General features: G+C 39.4%; 2 protein-coding genes across 9 annotated transcripts in view; both read right to left on the bottom strand.

Annotated features, from left to right (window-relative positions):
• Positions 1-4,655, bottom strand: part of tjp2a (tight junction protein 2a (zona occludens 2)) — a 29,812-nt gene extending 25,157 nt beyond the window's left edge. Inside the window, exon 1 of the mRNA XM_063889086.1 lies at positions 4,478-4,655. The gene's annotated coding sequence lies outside the window, so the exon portion shown is untranslated. The remainder of the gene's footprint in view (positions 1-4,477) is intronic.
• A 1,390-nt stretch (positions 4,656-6,045) lies between these two features.
• On the bottom strand, positions 6,046-20,673 carry pip5k1ba (phosphatidylinositol-4-phosphate 5-kinase, type I, beta a). Of its 8 annotated transcripts, none has more exons than XM_063889627.1 (17): positions 20,321-20,673; positions 19,915-20,133; positions 18,757-18,944; positions 15,909-16,116; positions 14,953-15,083; positions 14,026-14,143; positions 13,785-13,937; positions 13,342-13,638; positions 11,552-11,736; positions 11,110-11,190; positions 10,575-10,807; positions 10,337-10,477; positions 10,142-10,226; positions 9,699-9,795; positions 9,063-9,131; positions 8,271-8,301; positions 6,046-6,965 (listed from the first exon to the last, which is right to left on the bottom strand). In XM_063889627.1, exons 4-15 carry the CDS (start codon positions 15,963-15,965, stop codon positions 9,066-9,068), a joined length of 1,644 nt encoding a protein of 547 aa, XP_063745697.1. In that variant the 5' UTR covers positions 15,966-16,116; positions 18,757-18,944; positions 19,915-20,133; positions 20,321-20,673; the 3' UTR covers positions 6,046-6,965; positions 8,271-8,301; positions 9,063-9,065. The 8 variants fall into 8 exon arrangements, with proteins under 8 accessions (XP_063745697.1, XP_063745702.1, XP_063745694.1 ...); XM_063889632.1 differs by lacking the exon at positions 8,271-8,301 and having other exon boundaries at positions 10,575-10,659; positions 10,759-10,807; positions 20,321-20,658; XM_063889624.1 differs by lacking the exon at positions 8,271-8,301.
• Between the last annotated feature and the right edge of the window lie 1,006 nt (positions 20,674-21,679).

Genomic DNA, 21,679 nt, shown 5'->3' with positions numbered 1-21,679 from the left:
CTTAGTCTTCTCGCCATTTACACCAGAACAGACCCATTTTCTTCACCCTTAATCCTCACACAGGCTTCCACTAACCCCTTAACGGAGATTTATTAATGACACAACTACAAGCTGTATTCAATCTGCACTTCAAGATTTGAATGTGGCAAAGGGAGGGATTCCAAAATGTTTTCAGAGCAATTTGTTGGGTATCCGCTCATATTACTTTCTCCAGCTGCGTTGGCATTTTCTGAATGGGGAGTGTGGTCTCAAAATTGCAGGAATTAAAGCCAAACTGTATATTTTTGATGCTGTAAATCAAAATAACAAGGGTTTGATACCCTTTTACAAGGCTATCACTAAATAAAGACCGACAATATGTTGATCCCTATCACAATACTCAGAAATCATAATTAAGTCAAAGCGCACTCATCCGTTTTTTTGCTTCAAATGGTAACACTTTTTATAGACAGCTGGACACTATCCTTATTACAACAACACTCAAACAACTGTTAATAGGTAGTTAGAGGGGACTATTTTCTGCTACAGATTACTACACATTTGATGTTAGATATTCAAGTCTAGGGGATTGAGCCATATGGGATATATCTTGGGTAAGGTTGTTCAAATTCTGATCACCATATGTTTTGCAATCACTCAATATTTTAATGCATCCCAAGCTCCTTTTCCCCTGATAAGAAGCCGCCTTCTCCACTCCCCACACTGTGCAAACCCTCCATATGCACGCCACGCGCAGCACAGATTAAAAGTCTACATCTTGTCATCTCCGGGTCGACAGCAGGCCGCCATGTCCTGAGAGGTCTGAAATAAATAAATAATCTCAGTGGCCTCTTGATGAGCGGCCAGCCAATGCAAACTCCGGACGGGATTTATATTCCAGCAGTTTGGACGTCTGGATTATGGCTCTGGATGGTCGTGCCATGAGAGCTGCTGCAGATTTTTCTGAGCAGCAGAAATCCCTAAGCACTCCAGTACCCTGGGCACAGCGAGGGAGACACAAAATACCAAGCGTCTATTTAAAAAAACGTGCAACACAAAGGAGGGAGAAGACAAAAAAGGAGAGAGTGTTGTCTTTGTCAGAGGAGGCACGATTAGGAGCTGGAAACCAAACCATTGAAGTGTGCAGCATTCAAACAGCAGCCTGACATTTACAGGCGCTTTTATCATAATCCAACACCTTACAGTAATCTCTCAGAGAACACTTATCCTGCCCAAACTGTGTGTAGACAGAGGAGAATGATTATGCAGGGGGGGTGCAAACAACACATGGATGCACATGTGCACAAACACAACATGCAAAGGTGCACAATGATGTAGTCGTCAGCGTCTGGACACTCTGGGACCAAGCTGTTGCCAAGATTCTGAAAATGTGAAACGGTTTGCTACAGGTACTAAGGATTAGGGCTTGAGAGTAGCGGCCTCTCTATCTTTCCCTGATAATGCTACAAATCCTTGTTGAAATCAGCAGAACTAGCTAATGCAAACAGCTCATGTGAACAACGATTGATGGGTGGAAGATCTAGTATTCAGTAAACATGTGTTCTCATGACGTGTTCAGATCTCACTTTGAATAAATGTCTCGTTTGCAGAGAATTTTAAATGAATGCAGTTGTTTTAAGAGCAATATAAACCAGATTTTTTTGAGGGAATTATGGCCTGTTTCACTTCCTAACAAAAACAATATGCAAACTGATATATAGTGTGAGTATATATTAAATATACACAAGTAGTATTTATCTTTTCATCCAAGTCTCTGCAAGAATACTTCCCTTAAACCTGTTCCAGTTAAATACCAGTATCCATGTCCTTATATATACTTGATTGGAAATGTTTGGAACAATATTATTCAAAATGAATAAAGCATAGAAGTACGTTGTTCTAAACCAGCACCTCAACTTTAATAAGCAAGTAGTCTCTTTTAAGCTTACAGTTTTCATTTTATGGCACATTTACCGCTTGATTAAGTCTCAGTGTTTAGTCATCACCCTTGTTTGTTGTGAACTTGCCCTGATAAACCCACTGTACACTCCCTGCCAAACACCAGAAACACTTAGTAACTAGCTAGTAAAGAAAGTGAAGCTAAAAAGCCAGACATCCCTCTCATTTGTTGTTGACAGACCAAAACCATAATAACTTTATGGGCCAAACGGTCTTTAATAGGCATTACAGCACAGCCAGATCTGTTCTCAACTACCAAATAAATACAGCCATCTGCTCCAGTCTGTCCTCTCAACAATACAAATCCTGGTGAACAGAGTAAGGGATAGGGTTATCTGAGGCACATAAACAACATCTTTTTTATCATCTTTTACAATTTCCAGGGCGGTGGTGGCAAAGACCATAGGGGGTTGGCCTGGGAACTGGAAGGTCACCAGTTCAAGTCCCCGAAAGACCAAGTGCCACCGTGGTGTCCCTGAGCAAGACACTGGTTACCTACACTGCTCCCCGGGCGCCGTACATAATGGCAGCCCACTGCTCCTAACACTAGGATGGGTCAAATGCAGAGACCGCATTTCGTTGTCCTAGTACTTGTACTCTGTGCAATGACAATAAAGTTGAATCTTCATCTTCTTCTTCAATTTCATGCACCTTTCAACACCTGTATACACTTGTGATGGTTTGGATAGTGACACCGTAGCTGTTTGATATCCAAGATTTTGGAACGCATGTTAAGCTTCTTGGCTCTCGGCTCTCCTGGTGCAGTGTTATAACTACAACATGTACCATTTAAATCTCGTGAAGCCTTGAAGTGATTTTACTCCTATACACGCAGGAACACTTGTTATATTACAACAGTGAAGCTATAGTTTTTTCTTCCATATTGAATTTTTCTGCTCCTCAAATCTCCTTAAAAAAAGCCTCATATTTAAATGACGAAAGAACGGGAGGGATTCAATATTCAGCCTGATTCCTTTATCACTGACCGTTTTCACTTTTTAATGAGAACGTCTTCTATTTCCACAGGGTAAGAAGATGGAGCTGGAGCGGTTTGCTCGTTTTAATGCTTTTACATAAGCAGTTTGGATCTTTGGCCCTTGATGCTTGCCCCAGTATTGCTGTGGCACAGTATCGCTGCATTACTAAGGGTCCATGCTATTATGCAATGACCGTAGCCAAGGCATGTGTGAGCCAGATGGAGGGACACATGCCAGTCACAAATCTGTGATGAGAGTGTACAGGGAATGAGTGACCTTAATGAGGAAGTGAACAGTATGGAACATGGTGACATCTCTCCTCATCAGATTCATGTTCCACTGAATAGGCTTGATTTACAGCAATGTCTCTTTAAAGTCCAGATGCTAAAAACAATAATATGGCTACATTTCCCTTTTGCTAATTTGATTAAGTCATCCAATGCATCATCAAGAGCTCAAACAACAGTTTTGTCTTGTAGATTTTGACTTCAATCTCAGAGAATCTCCACATTTTTGTATCGTAAATGTCCAACCTTCATCTTTTTTTCTGTGAATCTAATCCCTACTTTGTAAAAATGAGAAATACAACATATGATCTGTGAGGCCCTAGTTTACCTTCAGAAATGACACACAAGAGTTTGAAATACTGATTTGGAGTAAAGTCAAGTTACAGTGTAGTAAGCCTATTTTTAAAACAACCCACGTTTAACAGACCAGAGCAGGTAGTCACTATCAGCCAACATGAACCCAAGAAAAAAGAGCTTTACTTTGGCCGTTACGTCAATAACAGTGGAGTTGCTGCTCGCTGGTCAAATCAGGTCAAAGAGAAACATCATAGCCAACTCTATAGCATTTCAGTAAACTCCAATATATCCAATATAAACACCAAAGCAATATTATCTCCATCCAGATTGAGCCATAGAAAATCTGGTTAACTGTGTTTCCCAAGAACTTAGAACAAGGGGTAAAGTAGAAATGATGCAATTGAAAGGAAGAATGAAAAATACCACTGCCTTGATCTAATTAAATTAATTAAAATTGTGAAACTACAACTTAACAAGACATTGCACACGGTTTGGTATTGTTTATACATCTAAGGCAAAATAACCGAGTGCATGGTCAGTGCACAAAATGACCGATAACTCCCTATAGATACATACAGCTGAGTAATATGTATTAGCTAAGTAGGGGGAAAGTAGAATCTCAAAAATATTAGCCTAAAGTTATGTTTGGATAGGGTACTCAAATAAGTTTCACCTCTGGAAACTACATCTGGCTGGCAGTGTTATCTTACCCAACACACACACACACACACACACACACTTACAGTAGCACTGAGGCCTGAACACACTGTAGCGTTCGGCTAAAAAATGAAGGTAAGAGTAAAAATAAAACACTACTGCCTTTATGAGCAAGTTAGAAGTGTTGTGTGTCACTTGTCTGACCAAGTCAACCTATATGTCTTTAGTAGGCACCATTACAATGCCCTAATATGGCAGTGAGCGCGAGGAAACAGGGTGGAAACATGTCGACATTCAGGGCGAACAAAACACGGTACTCACCAGGTGAAACTCCGACTGCTTCCTGGTTCTGTGGGAGCAGAGCAGCTTAATCCGTAAAGTAAAAGGTGGATGAGAGGAATGTGGGACACGGTAAGAGGTTTAAGAGGGGGGAAATGAAGGTGGCTTTTTTGGTTTCGCCTGTTGCAAAATGTCACTTCCTCTTTCTCGCAGGTATGTGGGCGGGCTCTCAGACTGCAGGTGCGTCTGTAGTTTCATCACCACGTGACCCCCTCTGGGTGCGGGAGGAGGTGACACTCAACTGACTCACATCCTGTAACCTGGATGTCACACCAGTGTACTGTCAATAAATTCAACACATAAAACTAACAAACGGAGTTTATCAGAAAACATAAATGGACTCTGTGGTTAATAATCTGAGACTGGTGGGAAACATGCCATTAACCCGGGAAATCAACTTTTTTCCCCAATAAATAAAGCCAACAACAATATAAAATGAAAAGACTATTCATTAAAATACAATTAAAAACAACATAATGAATGAACCTTATCAACACTGCCCTTGGAACATTTGAAATGGATGATTTCACCTGTGAAATGTGTTGCAAATAAAGGACCACAGGCGTCATGTAAACCACTATGAAGCATTTTGTGACTGGATATCAAACCAGGAATATAATCAATAAGTCAAATTGAAAAAGAAAGCTAACAAAGGAGTTTTAAAACTGTGTTCTCTCATGCGATAAATGAATGGGTATTTTTTACATTGGTGTATCGGTTAAAGGTCTTCCCAGCAAGAAACACAGATACACTTTCTTTCTTCTTACAAATCACTTTGAAAACCAATGCAAATATGATAGTGACAGCAATACTTTTTAACCAAATGGGGCCACCTGTGCACACAGTAGGTCTCTTGTTTGCTCCTCATTGTGGGCTGTGTATTTGCTGCTGGTCTGACTGGTTTAACCTGTCCAGAATTAGACCCTCTGGCACAGCTCATTTCAGGAAAGAGTAGAGCCATAAAACCTAGAAACACTCTGAAAGAAACTCGACACAGCCATGGCTCTGATCCTCACACCAGCCATTTGCTTACAGTAAAATTGAACATTTGCTATTTAGGTGCCACCTACTATTGGAAACTACACTACAACCAAGATTAAGTAAATGCAGTTTAATTATTTCCACCTCTGACAGATGTGTACGTCAAAACCAGTTTAACGTAAATCCCATTAACCTTTAGTGCACACCCTGCTTTAAAGCCTTTAGTAGGTGAGGACCAGACACATTATAACTGTAATTAAATTCACATTTAATGAATTGTACGCACATACTGTATTTATCTTTAGGTATTAAGCAAAAAAACGTTTAAAATCAAAGCGATTCACGTAATTATCCTCTAATAGTGTGCAGTAGTGGACAGGGTTCACATGCAAAGCAGAGGCAAGCTTCATCATCACGCCCTGCCGTTTCCTCTTCACACAGGGGGTCAACGCGTTAGTGCTGCGCCCCCTTGTGTCCATTGTAATATGACAGCTCATGTGTCCTTTATGCTGCAGTAATTTCTTTTTTATAAATCAAATACTCAATTATAATTTGCCACAGACAATGACTTTCTTTTTAGGACGGATTTATTTCACAGATACAATCTCAAAGTATTGCTATAATGCAGTTGTAGACCTATAAATCACGTAAAAGCACTCTTTTTTTTCAACTTTTAAAAGCAAAAAGAAGACAAAACACATGAAATGGTACTAATTCACTTCCAGGATTTAAAACAGACATTTGTTTGAACAAATCCCAGGGAAGATGAAAACATTCTGCAGAGAATAAAACACACAGGGAAAGGGAAAGGTAGTAATAAAATATGAATCTTGTTCTAACCAGAGAAAAAAGCAAATACTTGTTTGTCAACGTGGCAGCAGATTCTGAATGTTTGAAGAAAAAAAATACACAAATAGAATATAGAACATATAGAATATATTAATAAGTATGTAGCCTAATATTGATGCAAGTAATTTGGGATTCTAAAAATCACTTATACATGAGGTTTATAAGGATATAAACACGCTTCAAGGCATCAATAGATTCATTTTTCTTTCAGATTCCAGTCAACACGGCTCTTATTATAATATAATTAGAAAATAATAGCATTATTTTCCCTGAATTTTGATTTTTAAGACAATCAATTTCCTCAGGGATCCAGCCACTGAGCATATTTAAACATTTGCACATAAAATTCAGACGTCCAAAAGTAGAAGTCAAAGTCAATTTTCTTGTTAGCACTTTTGTAAAATTAGCAGCAGAGTGCAAATAACAGGAGAAGAAACAGCTTCATAGTGTTTTACTGTGACACAGTGGATCAGTGACTGTGTCCCCATCTGTAAATGATGGGATGCCTACAAAGGAGCCAGTGATTAGGCACATACATTTTGACTTAAAAAGGAAAGGCACAGAGTTGGTGTCACACATGTTCTGAGGTCCTGATGTGACATTGTGGGACTGGAAGGTCACAAGTCCAGGTTGCTCCTCACTACAAGAAAAAAACAAGGTTATTTTCCCCTGAGAGTTGAACACTTGCAAACTAGACAAAGAAGGACGACTGAACACGCCTACCGGGCAAAAGGTTATGGTTTAAAAGTTACATTTTTACTTCTCTTTTGCTCGTTTTGTACGGAAGCCCTGAAAGGAAAGTGAGTCACTTTTTTTGTTCCGCACCTTTACACACTGTTTGCTTTCACTGCACCTTTCAATGCAATTGGTTTTTTGGATTTGCATGTCACTTTGGTTGCATGACTACACCCAACTGCTTGCGTTGCTTTAAATAACTTGGCTGCAAAATCATCCAAAACCTTTAGAAACAGAGGTGCAAATAAGACCCACGTTTTCACTAATTATTTTTGGTCTCCTGTCTCCTCTCCAGTTGTTGTTGTTGTAATACCTACATTGGCCACAAGACGCTTCCCCACTACAGCAAATCACCTTCACTTGTCAAAATGTTGTTTCACCTGTGTTTATTGATGACAAACTTTGGTTATTAAAAAAGAAATCAACCCTCTCTCTTGACTGTTTCAGACATCTGTGTCTAAACGTCAAAAGAGTGTAAGTGAAATAATGTGGAGCGTTAGCCTGGCATGCTAACGGTCAGTTATATAGTAGATTAATTAAAGCAGAAATATAGCTGTGGGCCTCGGAACATGATCTAGTCTCAAATTTAGCATCTAGATTTAGAGTTCCCTGTTCTTGTATGTCCGTTTGCTTAAACCTCAATATCCTAGGGATAAACTTATTTTAGTTTATGGATTTCTCTGTGTTTTTTTATGGCGTACTTGTGGGATAATGAGGCGTTTTCCAATTAATCATAGATTGAATTTTTATGTTTAGAACAAGTACTGTGGAGCCTGTTTCTTCTTCAAAGGGGATGTTATCCCAAATTGGCCTTGTCCAAATGTCTTACTTTTTACAAGGTTGTTATATTGTTGAAAACCTCCCTTTTCCCAATGTGTGCAAAATTACTGCTGACCATTATCCAAAACCTCCTGCAGTGTTTCCTGTTTATATTCCTCAGGCCTGCCTCTTCTCAAGAAATTGAATCTCAGTGACATTGAATTTCAAGTGTTTTCACCAACATCCTGGATGAGTCACCGTGACCTCGGAAAACACCTTTTGGGCTTCAACTCAAGCATTCATACGCTAATTACGTCCAAAAATATCTAATTGGATAAAATGTTAAATTGATGACATATTAGGACATGTATGTTAAATGTACAATGACTTGTTGCTAAATTATTCAAGCATTCTTATTATTTTTTATGTATCTTCATAGTGATTTTCGTACCTTACTGAAATGACTGAGAACCAGTGGCCCCCTGCAAAGAAGGAAGCACATATTCCAACATTTAAAACACTAAATCAGCTTTGGATAATGGTCAGCAGTAATGTTAAGTGTGTTCATTTTGTTCATTGTGTAAAGCCAGCTGTTATGGATCTGTTATGGTAAAACCTCTTGGAAAGTGCACATCATCCCTCTGAGCAACCAGTTAAAAAAATAGGGCAAAATGGCTGTCAGAGAAATCCAAAGCTTATACATTTCCTTTTGACCCTCACTATAGTTTTGAATCCCTCTGTCTTCTGTCAAAGGATTTAAGAATGAGATTAAGTCCAACGTCTCCAGGCTTCCAACAGAGCCTAACAGACTGCTTAATGTGGGCTGAAGAACAGCTTCATATAAGCCTGAACGAGGATTTGTGGTTATGTAAGAAAAGTGTTTGGCTGAGTCACGCTGTACGGACGTCATAGGAGACCAGCGGGGCCTCTTGGACCCAAGCCCGACCACCATCCGAGAAGTAAGCTCGAGGAAAATGTGAGAAGTTGCATGGTGGAAAAGCAGCAAATGAGAGGCCAGAAGATGCAAGCAGGGGATGAACAGTAACGTCTCTTGTATAAAAACATTTGCTTAGTGTACTTGTTTCTATTTAGGTTATTCAGTGTCCTCCGCTGAGGCACATCTGAGTCATCGTTTGCCTTTTTTGTTGATTCAGCAGCAGCAGCAGAAATAGAGGCTTTTCCAAAAGAGAACATGAATTCAAATACTGAATAGAATAGCCTATGGATGTAATTTGCTGCTTACACTTCATTGTTGCTGGGACACAAGCGACTGATCAGCTCCAGCTGGGGGTCTGGGTGAGTCTGTGTGACGCTGAAAATGCAGAAACACCCAGTGACCCCCGGATTCATACTGAGCAATGCTCTCAAATACACCAGTATACTGTACGTATTGGGCCCACTGTCTTTTTGTGATAAAGTTAAGACTTGAGTGGTACTTTTTCCAAAAATGTGTGCCGATTAACCATTTGATCAGCAGGGGAAACCAGTCTATTAGATTATGCATCAAATAAGGGTTGGAGTCAATTAAATCAGGAATTGACTTTGCTTAAGTCCAGCCATAAATACCTTATCCTCTATCGCTGACTTTTTTGTAGATTATATCAGATTGTCTTGAGGATCCTGATATCGGTTTAAAACTTGGTGACATGCAGTGAGAAGTTGTCCACCATGCGTTTTATATTAACTCACCAATTTCAATCCCATGTACTTATCCACTGCTGAATGTTCAAGCAACACTTTGACAATTTGGGGTATGCGCTTGTTTGTCAGAAAGTCAGCAGTGCTTTTGTTTTGGAATATAGAATTATGTGTATTTTTAAGACCCTATAACTGAAATGTTTTTCATGCAAAATGTAGGTACACAATAAACTTTTCATACCAAGTAGACGTCCAGTTCAGAGTCTGACTGGCTCCTGCTGAGAGACGGCAGAGGATCTTCCAGAGCGATGGTTGAACTGGAGGCTCGGCGCTCTTCACTGCCAAGTAAAAATACAGGAGAATGTGGAGGTAAATGATTTAGGTGAGCACAGCTTTCATCTTTAGTCACTGTCAAACTGAAACAAGTAGGAAACTAAACTTACATTTCAGAATATTTACTTGTTTTTATTTATAAAGCTCACACGATAACATAGTCCCTAAAAAAACCTCCACACTGAAAATAAATACAGAACTTAGTGTGTTTCTATTACACATGTTTTTCTGTTGTTACTGCTCAGTTCAATGCATGGTATAGTGTTTTACGTGCATCTTTAGCGACCAATTGGGGAAAGCAGACTTTTTAAACCACAGAATTCAGTCACGAGTGCTGCAAAGGTAAATTACCCGTTATCAAGGTCCTCTTCATCCTTTTCTGTGGCCTTGAATGAAACTCTGGGAAGGATATCCGGCTGCTTGGAGGAACTGTAAACTGTTGTAACAAGCAGATCATTTATCAGTGATTCCAGCAAAGCCTCCCCCCAAAAACATTAAAATAGGTATTTGCTTTATAATATTATTTAATGCATTCCTGAAGCTTACAGTTTCCATCCAGGTTGTCCAAACTTTGGGCTTTCTTCTCCTCCTTTTTCTCCTCTCTGTGTGGGGACAGAAACTCCTGAGAGGCGGACTTTGCAGCATTCATGGAAGTCCTCTTCCTCTTTGAAGATGCTCCTCGTAGAGCTGAGAGACGTAAACAAAGGTTAATTACAAGAAAGGTACGTTTTTTTATTAACGCAGGAAGCAGGAAGCAGGACGCAGGAGTCATCTCTTTACTTACGATGAATCTTTTTGAATACAGTCGAGCCCATAAACTTCAGAAATCTGTCCGCATAGAAACTGGGCCTGTGAACCGACACCGTGTCCTGAAAATAAAGGACAATGTCAGAGCGCAAACACGCACACGCGCAACTGTGTACATGAATATTTATGCAGTTGGAGTCAGAAGGAGGATGTGCAGTTACCCCATCATGTACAAGAGCTTTCCAGGAGTGTTCCACCTTCTTGATAAACCTGAAAATACAAAATAATAGTCTGTTTAATTAAAGTAATTATACAAATACTGTATGCATATCATGTCTGGAATACGCAGTACAAAGAGACAGAATAATTCAAGACTTAAACACTGAGAATAAATGGCATTTATAATGTATACATTTAATAATCTATCTAAAAAGTTGAGGCACATTATTAAAAAAAGACCAACGAAGAAGTAAACATGATCATTATGGGTTAAATTATTTGAATATCTCAGTACACATCAGAAAATAACTGTAGATTAAAGGTGTGTATTTTCTCTTATAGTATGATCTCACCTGTAGGACTGAAGGATATCGATGATTCCCAAAAAGATGAGAAGGTTCTCATCTTTATGTTTGGCAGGAATCCCACCAAATCTGAAAAGAAGGTTTTTAAATGATTAATACTCAATAATTTACTTTAAAATAGTTCCTATGTTTATGAAACAGCTGTAGAACATAGAGTAAAGCTAGTTCTTGGTGGCATCAGCACGAAAATCATCATCATTATAATCAACTATTTTAAGGCTGATCTTCCTTCATTTCCTGATGTACTGTTACTGACCATTGAATGTATGTCTCTACATCTTCATGGTACAAGGTTTGATGCTTTTGCACAATGCAATAAAGATCACCTACTCTGAGATAGCTGCAAAAATAACTCATTCCAAACCATGCCACCTGCCATGAAGCCCCTCAAACAGCAAAGAAATGTTCAGAAGAAAAACATTTGTCTCACGTGTCGTCATCAGCCACAGGTTCGGGGGCCTTCACGTTCCCCTGGATAGACTCGAGGGCGGTGGAGTAAAGGACTTTCTGTCCCTTCCTGCTGTCACATCGACTTCCTCTGCTCAGCAGCTTCCGGTCTAAAACATGAACCCCGAGCAGGAGACTGTAGTCCATGATCTTAAAGCTCTCTAGGACCTGGTGAGGGAGGAAAACGCGACATTAGGTACTCAAAAAAGTATAAAGTAATGATCTCTTCAACTTTAGTTTGTATCATGAAGAGCTATGAGTTTCTGTGGTGACAGTCCCAAGAAAGTCCACACTGTATGTAACTCTGGGAAAATTAGATCCGAAAAAACTCAGTGGCAATTACTGCTCATCGCCACTGGTACCACCATCAAGAACGATCTGAGCTTTTTGAGATTATAACGCTTTCAGTAACGCACATTTAGGACGACAGCTTTGTCTGTCTTGTGGGCAGATCCTCCAGCTGAGTCTATACAGTAGCATCAAGCTAATTTACTGTAGGATTTACTTTATTGGTCCCGCAGGAAAACATTTTCTGGACTCCACCTAGAGTTCCACGGACCATAAAGTCATTCATACTGCATTGGAAAACATTTTTGTGCAATTTTTTTTTCAATTTCATAAACAGTAGAGGATTAATGTAAGAGAACAAGACTTTGATTGGTAAAATAACACACAATTGTACTGTTCTGAACAACAAGTTTTAATTTGTGAACGTTTAAGGTGACCTCTTCCCCATCCCGGTGGGTCCCAACTAAAGCCTTGATCTGCAAACCAAAAGTACAGTAAAAAAAAAAAAGCCTCAATCCCTCCAACCAAACACTGATGTCATGAAGTAGGTCTCCTGTACACAAAGAGGCCCATACTTTTCCATGGTGTTACCCAACACTAACATCAGCTCATGAAAAGAGGCCCAACACGAGCACCTTACTCCCAAATAGGCCAGTTTGTGCTCGGATTATGTGAGTCAGGTGCTTTTGCTATGCTAGATTAATCTTCCATCAAGTGACCACTGTGTTTCACGCTGATAAAACAACAAGCAGGCGATAATGAGGCCATCACACCCCATACTCTGTTGGCAGCCCAGCGGCCCTTAGTCATTGGACCACATATGATCGCCAACAATTCTATAAACATCATTCTTTGTGATAATCTTGTGCTTGGACACAGTATTGTACCCTAAGCATGCAAAAAAAAACATACTTAGTGTACATTTTCTCCCCTAGCCAAGCATTGAGAGAGGGTTAGCTGTCCCCAAGCATTTCTTTAGCTAGAAAGCCAAATTATTCTCTCAATATATTTATGTCTCCATTTGGTTTTTCAACTCAATGACCTTTCCATTAGAGCCACCTTTACGCCACAATGTTTACTCTGACGCAAATTTGATGGACTTTCAGGAAATTCTCTGATCATATTCCTGCTCCCATGAGGATGGACCATTCAGATTGTAATGATCCTATGACCATAAAGTACCACTAGGAGTAATGGAGGGTCAAAACATTTCTAAAAAACGCTCTAAGGAATCATCCATCCAGACTAGCTTTTGGACGCGTCGTTTGATCTGTACACATACTTTGGACATAAATTACTATTTGAGCTTAAAGTAAAATATGGAAATTAAATAAACCAAGATTTTGGTTTAGAAATATGAAAGAAAAGTAACTGGAAATGTTCTGCAAAACTCTAGAACTCTTCTTAAGTTTCTGATAGACCCCGATTACTGTACCAACATCCTATCCCAATGGTAACAGATACAGTATCTTTACGAGAACCTACCCGACAGTCCCTCTGCAGCGTCTTCATCAGGGCGCTGTAGGTGTCCGCGTCAAAGTGCAGGCCCTCGGACATCTCCTGGAAGTCCAGGTCTTTGAACGTGGGCGAGGACTTGACGCGCTCCTTGCGTGATGCTCGGCGTTTGTACGAAGAACCCTTCAGGTCGTACTTGTAGTGCATCTTTATGGCGCGCGGCAGAACGTTGTTCATCACCACCACTCTGACGGTGACGCCGCCGCACTGGATGCAGTAAAGGCCGTAGAACTTGGGCAGCAACGTCCTCGGGTTCTGATTCAGATTCTACAAAAAACAAGCAGTTTCTTGTATATAGAGACACTAGTTATGATGTTTACTGCCTTTTAATCACTCCTTTTTCCCCCACAGGGCACCTTTAATTCCAAAATGTCAATTTGAGCCGTCAAGGTAGTTTTGGAGGAAGAGCTCACCATGTAGTACCCAGGAAGCAGCTTCTGCAGGAACTCTGCCTCTTTGTGCTGCACCGTCTTTATGATGAACTCATCGTCGCTGGTGAGGTAGAACCAGGAGCTGCTGGCTCCGGGGTTGCTCAGCTCGATCAGAGGCTCGTTGCAGATGGAGTACTGAAATTCAGAATGATGCAATAATGTTTGTGTGATCATGTCAACCATCATCCTGCGTCAGAATGACAAGATGGATTTCATCACTGACCAGATAGTCGTCTGGTTTGATGCCGAACAGCTCTCTGAAGTAGCGAAAGGCCAGCGGGGCGTACGTCTTCAGACGGAAATCTGGGTAGTGATGTGCTGGAGTCATGTTGCTGCCCTCACTGGAGAACAAACAAAATGTATTCAGGTTAGGATAAGAGAAATGTCAATGTACACCAACAAAACAGTCAGTAGCTATTTGCAACATGCTGTCAAGACATCACATAGGAAAAGCACAGGTGCAAATAATAAGACGTATTTCAGGGTCCGGGTTTTTAAAATACAAAGCCATTTTTAATCTTATTTATAAAACCTGTGCTTCTGTAAGATGTTAAAATGTCTACAGTGAAAAAGGATATTGCTGTGGTTTTCTACTAAACCACTGAGTTAGTGGTTGTAAACAAATAGAAGTGACTTCCTTATCTTATCTATATTTTGATACAACCACATGCTACAGCGTCAGTCATTTATTACTTTGTGTATCTGCCAATACACTTAGGCTCTATGGCGGTCTTTTTCCCGTGTCCTACTCAACTACGGATGCATGTTGCTTAATCTACTACATTCATCTAAAAAAACGTCATGCTCAGACGGTGAAATCATACTTCCCTAAAAACAAAAAACGTAGCCCACAATACTCAGTTACTCAAAATGAATAGATCTTGTTTGAATTTGCCCACACACACACAACTTTAAGCAGCATATCTGATTGGTCAGGACTAATTCAAACCTTTCAAATGAAATCCATAAGGCAGATCTGTTTAAAAGATGTAGGATTAGTTAACAGGAACAAAGTTTTAACTCATTCAAAAAGAAAAGAAGAACATTCAAACCGTTTTGATTTGAGAGAACAGATCCTTTGTGGTAATTCATCAGAACGTTTATTATATGCATGAGCTAGATGTCAACAAAATAAGGAAGTGTAGAGTACCTGGGCAGAAAAGCGCTCTCCACCACGGAGAAGTCCTGCATGAGAACATCTCGGTCCGGTTTGGAGCTGAGGTTTCCCACAGCGTAACCGATGCCCAGCTGGATGGCTCCTTTCAGGGCTGCTGCCGTGGGCTGAACTCGCCAGAACAGGGAATAAATACAGATAGTTTTCCCACTGACATTCTCTAATCTCTATAATGCTTCACTCTTGCACATTTTTGGGTTGTCTCTCTCGCGAGTGCTACAGTACATGAAAGATCAGGGGATCAGCCTCTGGGCACCATTGATGCACACATCATCCAATATATGTTGAGATATTTTAGTCTTGAACACAGTATTGGATCTACCGATGGACTAGCATCGATTCCCCTATAAACTAATCAAGATCAAAGACTTTAATCTTGCATTTTCCGAACAAGGAAATTGATTTGCAGCCAGGATTCATACAAAACATTCCCCAATAGTGTCATTATATTTTACTTTGAGGAGGCTACTGAGCTGTTTGACAAATTCCCACACCAGTACCTTATTAGCCTTGACACATAAAAAATACAACTTGACAAATATGACATTTTTCCTTAAGCTTGAGTCATTTTCCTCTAACAAACTGAGCTGCAGGGAAATCTCTGTGTGAAGCGGATCAACCTAATCTTCTTGTCCCCGCCACCGCTCTGTTCCCGCCATCACTTAACAGTTCTTACATAACATATAGCTGATTGTAGAAACATAATGAACACTAGTAAATATAACTTCCTATGTTTAATAGTACAATCTTCCCAATAAATATATTGAAATATTTGTGTAGTCTGTAACAGTCACATTTTGTTCCTCTTTTAAATGTTAAACAATTTACAAAATTCATTTTCATCTTCAGGATAGAGAGACAGCACTCAAAATGTCCATGCACATCCCTGGTGTCACTGTAGCCTTACATGAAGAACAATGAAGCCTGCCTACCTTGTGTTTGTAGAGTTTAGTTCCACTTCCTGCGCTGTCTACCGTGGTGGTTGACATCTTTTGGGCAGTTGGAACTTGATGAGAGGGAAGCTCGGCCGTCCTTCCTCCAACTCTAGTTACCTGAGTTCCTTCTTTCCGTTCAATGAAGGACGCAGTGATTTATCTCACACAGGCTTTACCGAAAATGCATTTTCCAGGTGCACCACTCCTGACGTACAAAGAAGAAGGGTTACACGCCGTGCCACATTTGCATTAATGTCAATACAAAGCTGGTTGCACAAGTAGCATTAGAATTTCACGGACTGCAACAAACTCTTCTAAAGTTTGACGGTATAGCGAGTCTTTCTATACCACTTACAAAGACTTGAAACGTCTAGACCTCTCTGTCCGGGGCACTGCTGAGATCTGAGGGACCACCAGTGTTTGTTAAAGTCTTTAAAGTCCAGAATCCCTCACAACAACCCTTGATCCTTATTAAGTAGGATTGGAAAACCACTACATACCAAACGCCCCTGTTTTATAACTGTACGCAGGGCTCAGTACTTTGTCGCTTAAGTATCTGACCCTAAAAAGGGTAATTATGGAAACCGCAAAAACAAATATTCTTCTTTTCATTTGGATATTTCTACTATTTTCCCGCAAAAGCATTTGATGTCTTAATGTAGATAATAGCTGGGAACGTTTCACAGTGATATCTTTACATGTAGTGTTTCCTAAACAAAAGGTATATTTTAAAGTTTGTTTTCTCCAAATGTTGTTTCTTCACCAAGCCCGATTGAAACAACATTCTTTCCCCTGAAAACATGTCGGAAGTATATTTTTTCCAATTGATTTATATTTGAAAAGTGTTAAAACACACACAAAAATAATTGTCCTGATGTAAGCAATCAGATTGTAGCATTCATTAATGAAAAACATCACCTTTTTATTTGTAGTATGTAAAACGGTGAATCTACTTCTACTTTAAATTATATAAAAATAAAGTTAGAGTTGTGTTAAAAACCATGAGGGGCCAAACACTGAGCCTTGAGGAACTCCCCAAGAAACAGTCAATTGCTTTGTATTAAAATTGTTATTTTTCTGAACATATTTACAGATATTTTCCCTTTAACTACTAAATCAGGGATGTACAACACTTCTGATGACATAGTGTTCTGTATCCACCTGGATACCCGGGGAGTATATAATGTCCTGACATTCTAAAGGCCCTCTACTTACGGGTTTCGTAAATATTAGCATGTAAAACAAAAGAGTGTACTCGCAATGTGTATTTACGTGTTAAACGAACCTGTATAGATCCTATCACAAGCCCCTGTTTATTTTAAGCACTGCCTCAGGATGTGGTGTTGTGGTACAACTCAAGGAGAATGAAACCGTTTCATAAAAGGTCTATATGTTTCAATTACAGAGGCTGAAGAGATCAACAAAATGGCTTAGGATTGTTCCTTTTCTTAAAGAGACTTGATGTGATTACTTGTTAGAGTCGTTAATGGGCTTTACTTTATGTACATAGAGACTTAGGCGGTTCATTTAGGGTTTTCCTCCACAGCACTTCACATATTCAAATGTGTGAGGTGTACACAGCCCAGCGTGGCTGAAAACAGGCACCAAACAATACAAAATAAAATACAAGAAAAGCAAGAAGGTTGTGAGTGAAGTACCTGTAGACTTCTCTTGATATCCACACAGACAGTTTGCCCAAACGTGATTGGTAAATCTACTGCTTGCATAAAGAACGCTTCTGGTGGCAAAAAAGCTTGTCTTGTTGCAAATTATTACAGGTGACTTTGTGCACATATCTTTATAGAGATGCAGGGATTACCCAGGTCATTGGGATTCACCCTCTTGGCACCGCAAATGTTTAAATTGCTTTCCATAGATTCATTAGTCATACCACTAGTTTAGCCAACACGGTTTTTCCTAGTTGGCACAGCAATGTGTCATTCAATCTATTTTTAAATAATGACTGCATGATCTTTAGAACTGAAAATACACACACCGGGATTTCCATAACATCATCAATCGTGTGGTTTATATGCAAAAAAAAAAGGATCTCCTCATTGGAGACCACAGTCAAATTTTGATATCCACCTGTTTTTAAATGGATCATTCAATCAATGAGGATAGACCAAATGTTGGACATTTTTCAGAGTAACACAGAACACTTCACCCAGTACTGCCTACAAAATAACCATGACGTATCCTTTGAAAACAGTTCAAACTTTCTTGTGCGAGACAGCATTAAGCTAAATATTTAGGCTGTATGGTGTATGTGATGTAACGCATTTGGCAGATGAACTCAGGTGAATATTTAAAGCCTGCACACCCTCACCCAACAAGCACACTGCAGCTCTTTTGCATACATGTAAACGATGACAACCCCCTCCAGCTCACTGCCGACATTTTACTTTCTGTCAGACTGAAGGGAAGTCTAGCTGATTTCCTCTTGACACACCAACTTCATCTTCCTTTTGAATAACACACACACACACACACACACACACACACACACACACACACACACACACACACACACACACACACACACACACACACACACACACACACACACACACACACACACACACACACACACACACACACACACACACACACACACACACACACACACACACACACACACACACACACACACACACACACACACACACACACAGACTGCGTGACACCATAATAATGCTTATTCTAATCTTGATTATCATTCAGTTTCAGCTCAGAGTTAAACAGACATACAAGTTAAGAAGTGGCTCAGTCCTCACTTTAAAATACAAGTTCATGGGAAGAAAACTGAATTTTAGAAAAGAATAAAAGCTCTTTTGCTTCTTACCTTAATTAGCATGGTCGTAAGATGACGAGGGGAAGGCAGGTCAGTGAAGCAAAACTGCGCTGTGAGATCAGAACTCTGCTGCAGACGGTGGTGAGGTGAGGAGCAGAGTGCTGCAGCGACTGTAGAGCATCCTCACCACTTCCTGTCTTTCTCTCTGCGTTTCTCTCTCTCTCTCTCTCTCTTCCTACCTGTTGTTTTATTTCCCAGAAGATGCGTCAGACTGAGTTAACTTCCAACTCAATGGATGAAATATATTACAGAAATATATGTAGCGTCAACTAAATGTGATTAACACACACACACACGAATACACACGCACCTCAATTAGACTTATTCATTTTAAATTAATCTATCTTAATGTATCTATTAGTGAAATGCTAAATATATTTGTGTTACAGCCATCACATATACACAATATTCCTGAAGTAGACATTTTAAATAAAGCATTTTTTAAAATTATGTCTAATTATTATATACGCTTGATTACCTTTTTTTTAAAAACATTTTTTACAAATACTTAGTTTTCTGAGTGGGATCCAGCCTAAATAAAGACTACTTATAGCTTTTCTCTTATATTAGTTTTGTATAAACCTTGTTGTGTTTTAAAATGTTCTTGTTCCAATATCTAATAGTCAATTATTAACTGTTATAATTAAGAATATCATGGAAGCCCATAGGTGACTTAGTAAAAATGAAATGTAGTTCAACAATTGCGTTATGTGAGAAAGATTTTTTAAAAATAATTCAATTTGTATTTCTTTGTGGAAATCAACATTTAAGTTTGAATTCATTGTATTAATGTTGTTGATGCTGGTGTGAGTCGCTGTGTTTAAGCAGTAGGTGAAAGTCAGTTGATAGGCAAGATAATGTAAGGTAACATAAAGATATACTTTATTATTACAACTGAGAGTTAAGAGACCACTGTACTGTGGAAGGGGTAAGGGGTGACTTATCAGGCAGTCATGCATTGAGGTTTTTAATGGTAGGAATGTTGGTGCTGTTGCAATACTCATGTTGGCCACAAGAGGCTGAAGTGCACCACTACTCCATTTTCTATAGGCTACATTTTTATTTTCTTCCAGTTGAATTTTCATTTCCCTTTTCGGAATAAACCAATAAGTGATGCTACATGAAGTCTTCAAGCAATAACGACTTTACCTGACAACATTTTGCGAGACAATCCTGGCAATCATTTTCTTTACAAGCAGTCTGAAATCATAAACAGAAGAAAATAACTGATTTCAAAAAGTGATTGTGTGTATTGATTAGGGTTTGATTACTTCAAGGATGAATGCAATGGATTTAAAGATCACAAGCAGGGGTCTCAGATCATTTATTTATCATCTCATCTGTGTTTCAGATCATTTGCTGGTGGATCTGGCAGAAAAGGGGATAACAAATCACAGTTTGATTAAACAACAATACCTATTATTGAAATCATATCTGAGCAAAGGCAGTTCACTTCAGACATAATCAAGCATAAGAACATCGTATAATTGAACAGTGCTGCGATTAAAGCCATAAACCTGTTATACATTTACAATTTAAAGCAAAGGAAACTCACGTATGCAGACAGAGATCTGGTATAAGCCACCCACATGAGGAAAGACAGCATTGAGGAAAAGGCTTGGCATCAGGTGAGCTGGCTTCCTTAATGATTACATAGCCACGCCCCTTCAGGGTGGCAAGGTAGAGGAAGGTTGGAGTGGGAGTGGATTTTTTCAACAGAGTGTGCTTCTACATTCAGATTAGTGTCCTGGAAAGTCATCTAGAAGTTTAGAACACACTGAAATACTCAGTGAAATGTTGCAACACCTTTAGTAAAACTGAAATAAGTCACACAGCTGGCATGAGCACATCTGGACCAAGATGTTTGTCTGAACAGCCAACGAAGTGACCTCAGAGCAGAAAAGATACACACATTGTTTTGCAGAATATGATAAGAACATGGTTGTTTGTTTGTTGGAGGTTATATAAGGAGATTTTTAGCAGGAATACTTTGAGAACAAACATTCCCCTCTGACCTCTAGGGGGTGCTGCTGCAGCTTCATCTTGTGAGCATAAGGTAATAATCTTTACCATCTTCTTGAGTCCACATCCCAGCATCTTCATTTTCCTCCTCATTTTGTTCCTCAGTTATTCATCCCTGTAAACAGTTCTCTATGTCTTACCCTCTTTAACTTATCGTGGAAAGTAGCTGCTGTTTTACTCAAGTATTATTATGACATCCTTGTAATTTACTTCCATTTTATACTACTTTAAATTTATAATCCACTCCATTTCAGACACAAATAACGTCGTTTTCACTCCACTACATTTATTTAACACAGTTACTGGATACTTTTGACATCTACAATGACATGAAATGATGCATTACTGTACTGCTAATCTAACCAGTCTCTAATAGTGGCACCACTTAGACAGACTACAGTACTAAAATCGTCTTACATCTATCTGTTACTGATCTAAAAATGATACTATATGATCTAGAGCCATTCTAAATCATGATAAATGTTACTTTTGATACTTAAAGTTCATTTATCTGATTATTTACTTTTAACAACTTGAATTCAGGACTTTATTGGCTTTTTAGACAGTACAATTTCAACTTTTACTCAAGTAAAAGATCTTCTTCCGACCCTGTATTCTTCTTTAGTCCCTCCCCATGCTCTTTGTTTCCCCCCCGCTCTAAGTGGGACATAGTTCGAGTTGTTGAAGGTTTGTTTGGGAACACCAGAGGAGACACGCTCTCAAGACGGTGACTTGAGGCCATCAGACATCGAGATCCAGCACATGACCTTTGCCACATTTGGCTGCGAGACAGCTGCTGGGAGTGGTGAAGAGCTGCTGGTAAGATTCTGTTCCTTTCTACACGTACATCACTGGGCACTGGACAAACACTGTTTGGGTTTGGCTAAATTCT

Source organism: Eleginops maclovinus, chromosome 8 (assembly GCF_036324505.1).
Source record: "Eleginops maclovinus isolate JMC-PN-2008 ecotype Puerto Natales chromosome 8, JC_Emac_rtc_rv5, whole genome shotgun sequence".
Lineage (NCBI taxonomy): Eukaryota > Metazoa > Chordata > Actinopteri > Perciformes > Eleginopidae > Eleginops > Eleginops maclovinus.
The sequence above is the reverse complement of the archived record's forward strand: the minus strand, read 5'-3'. Positions and strand labels throughout refer to the sequence as shown.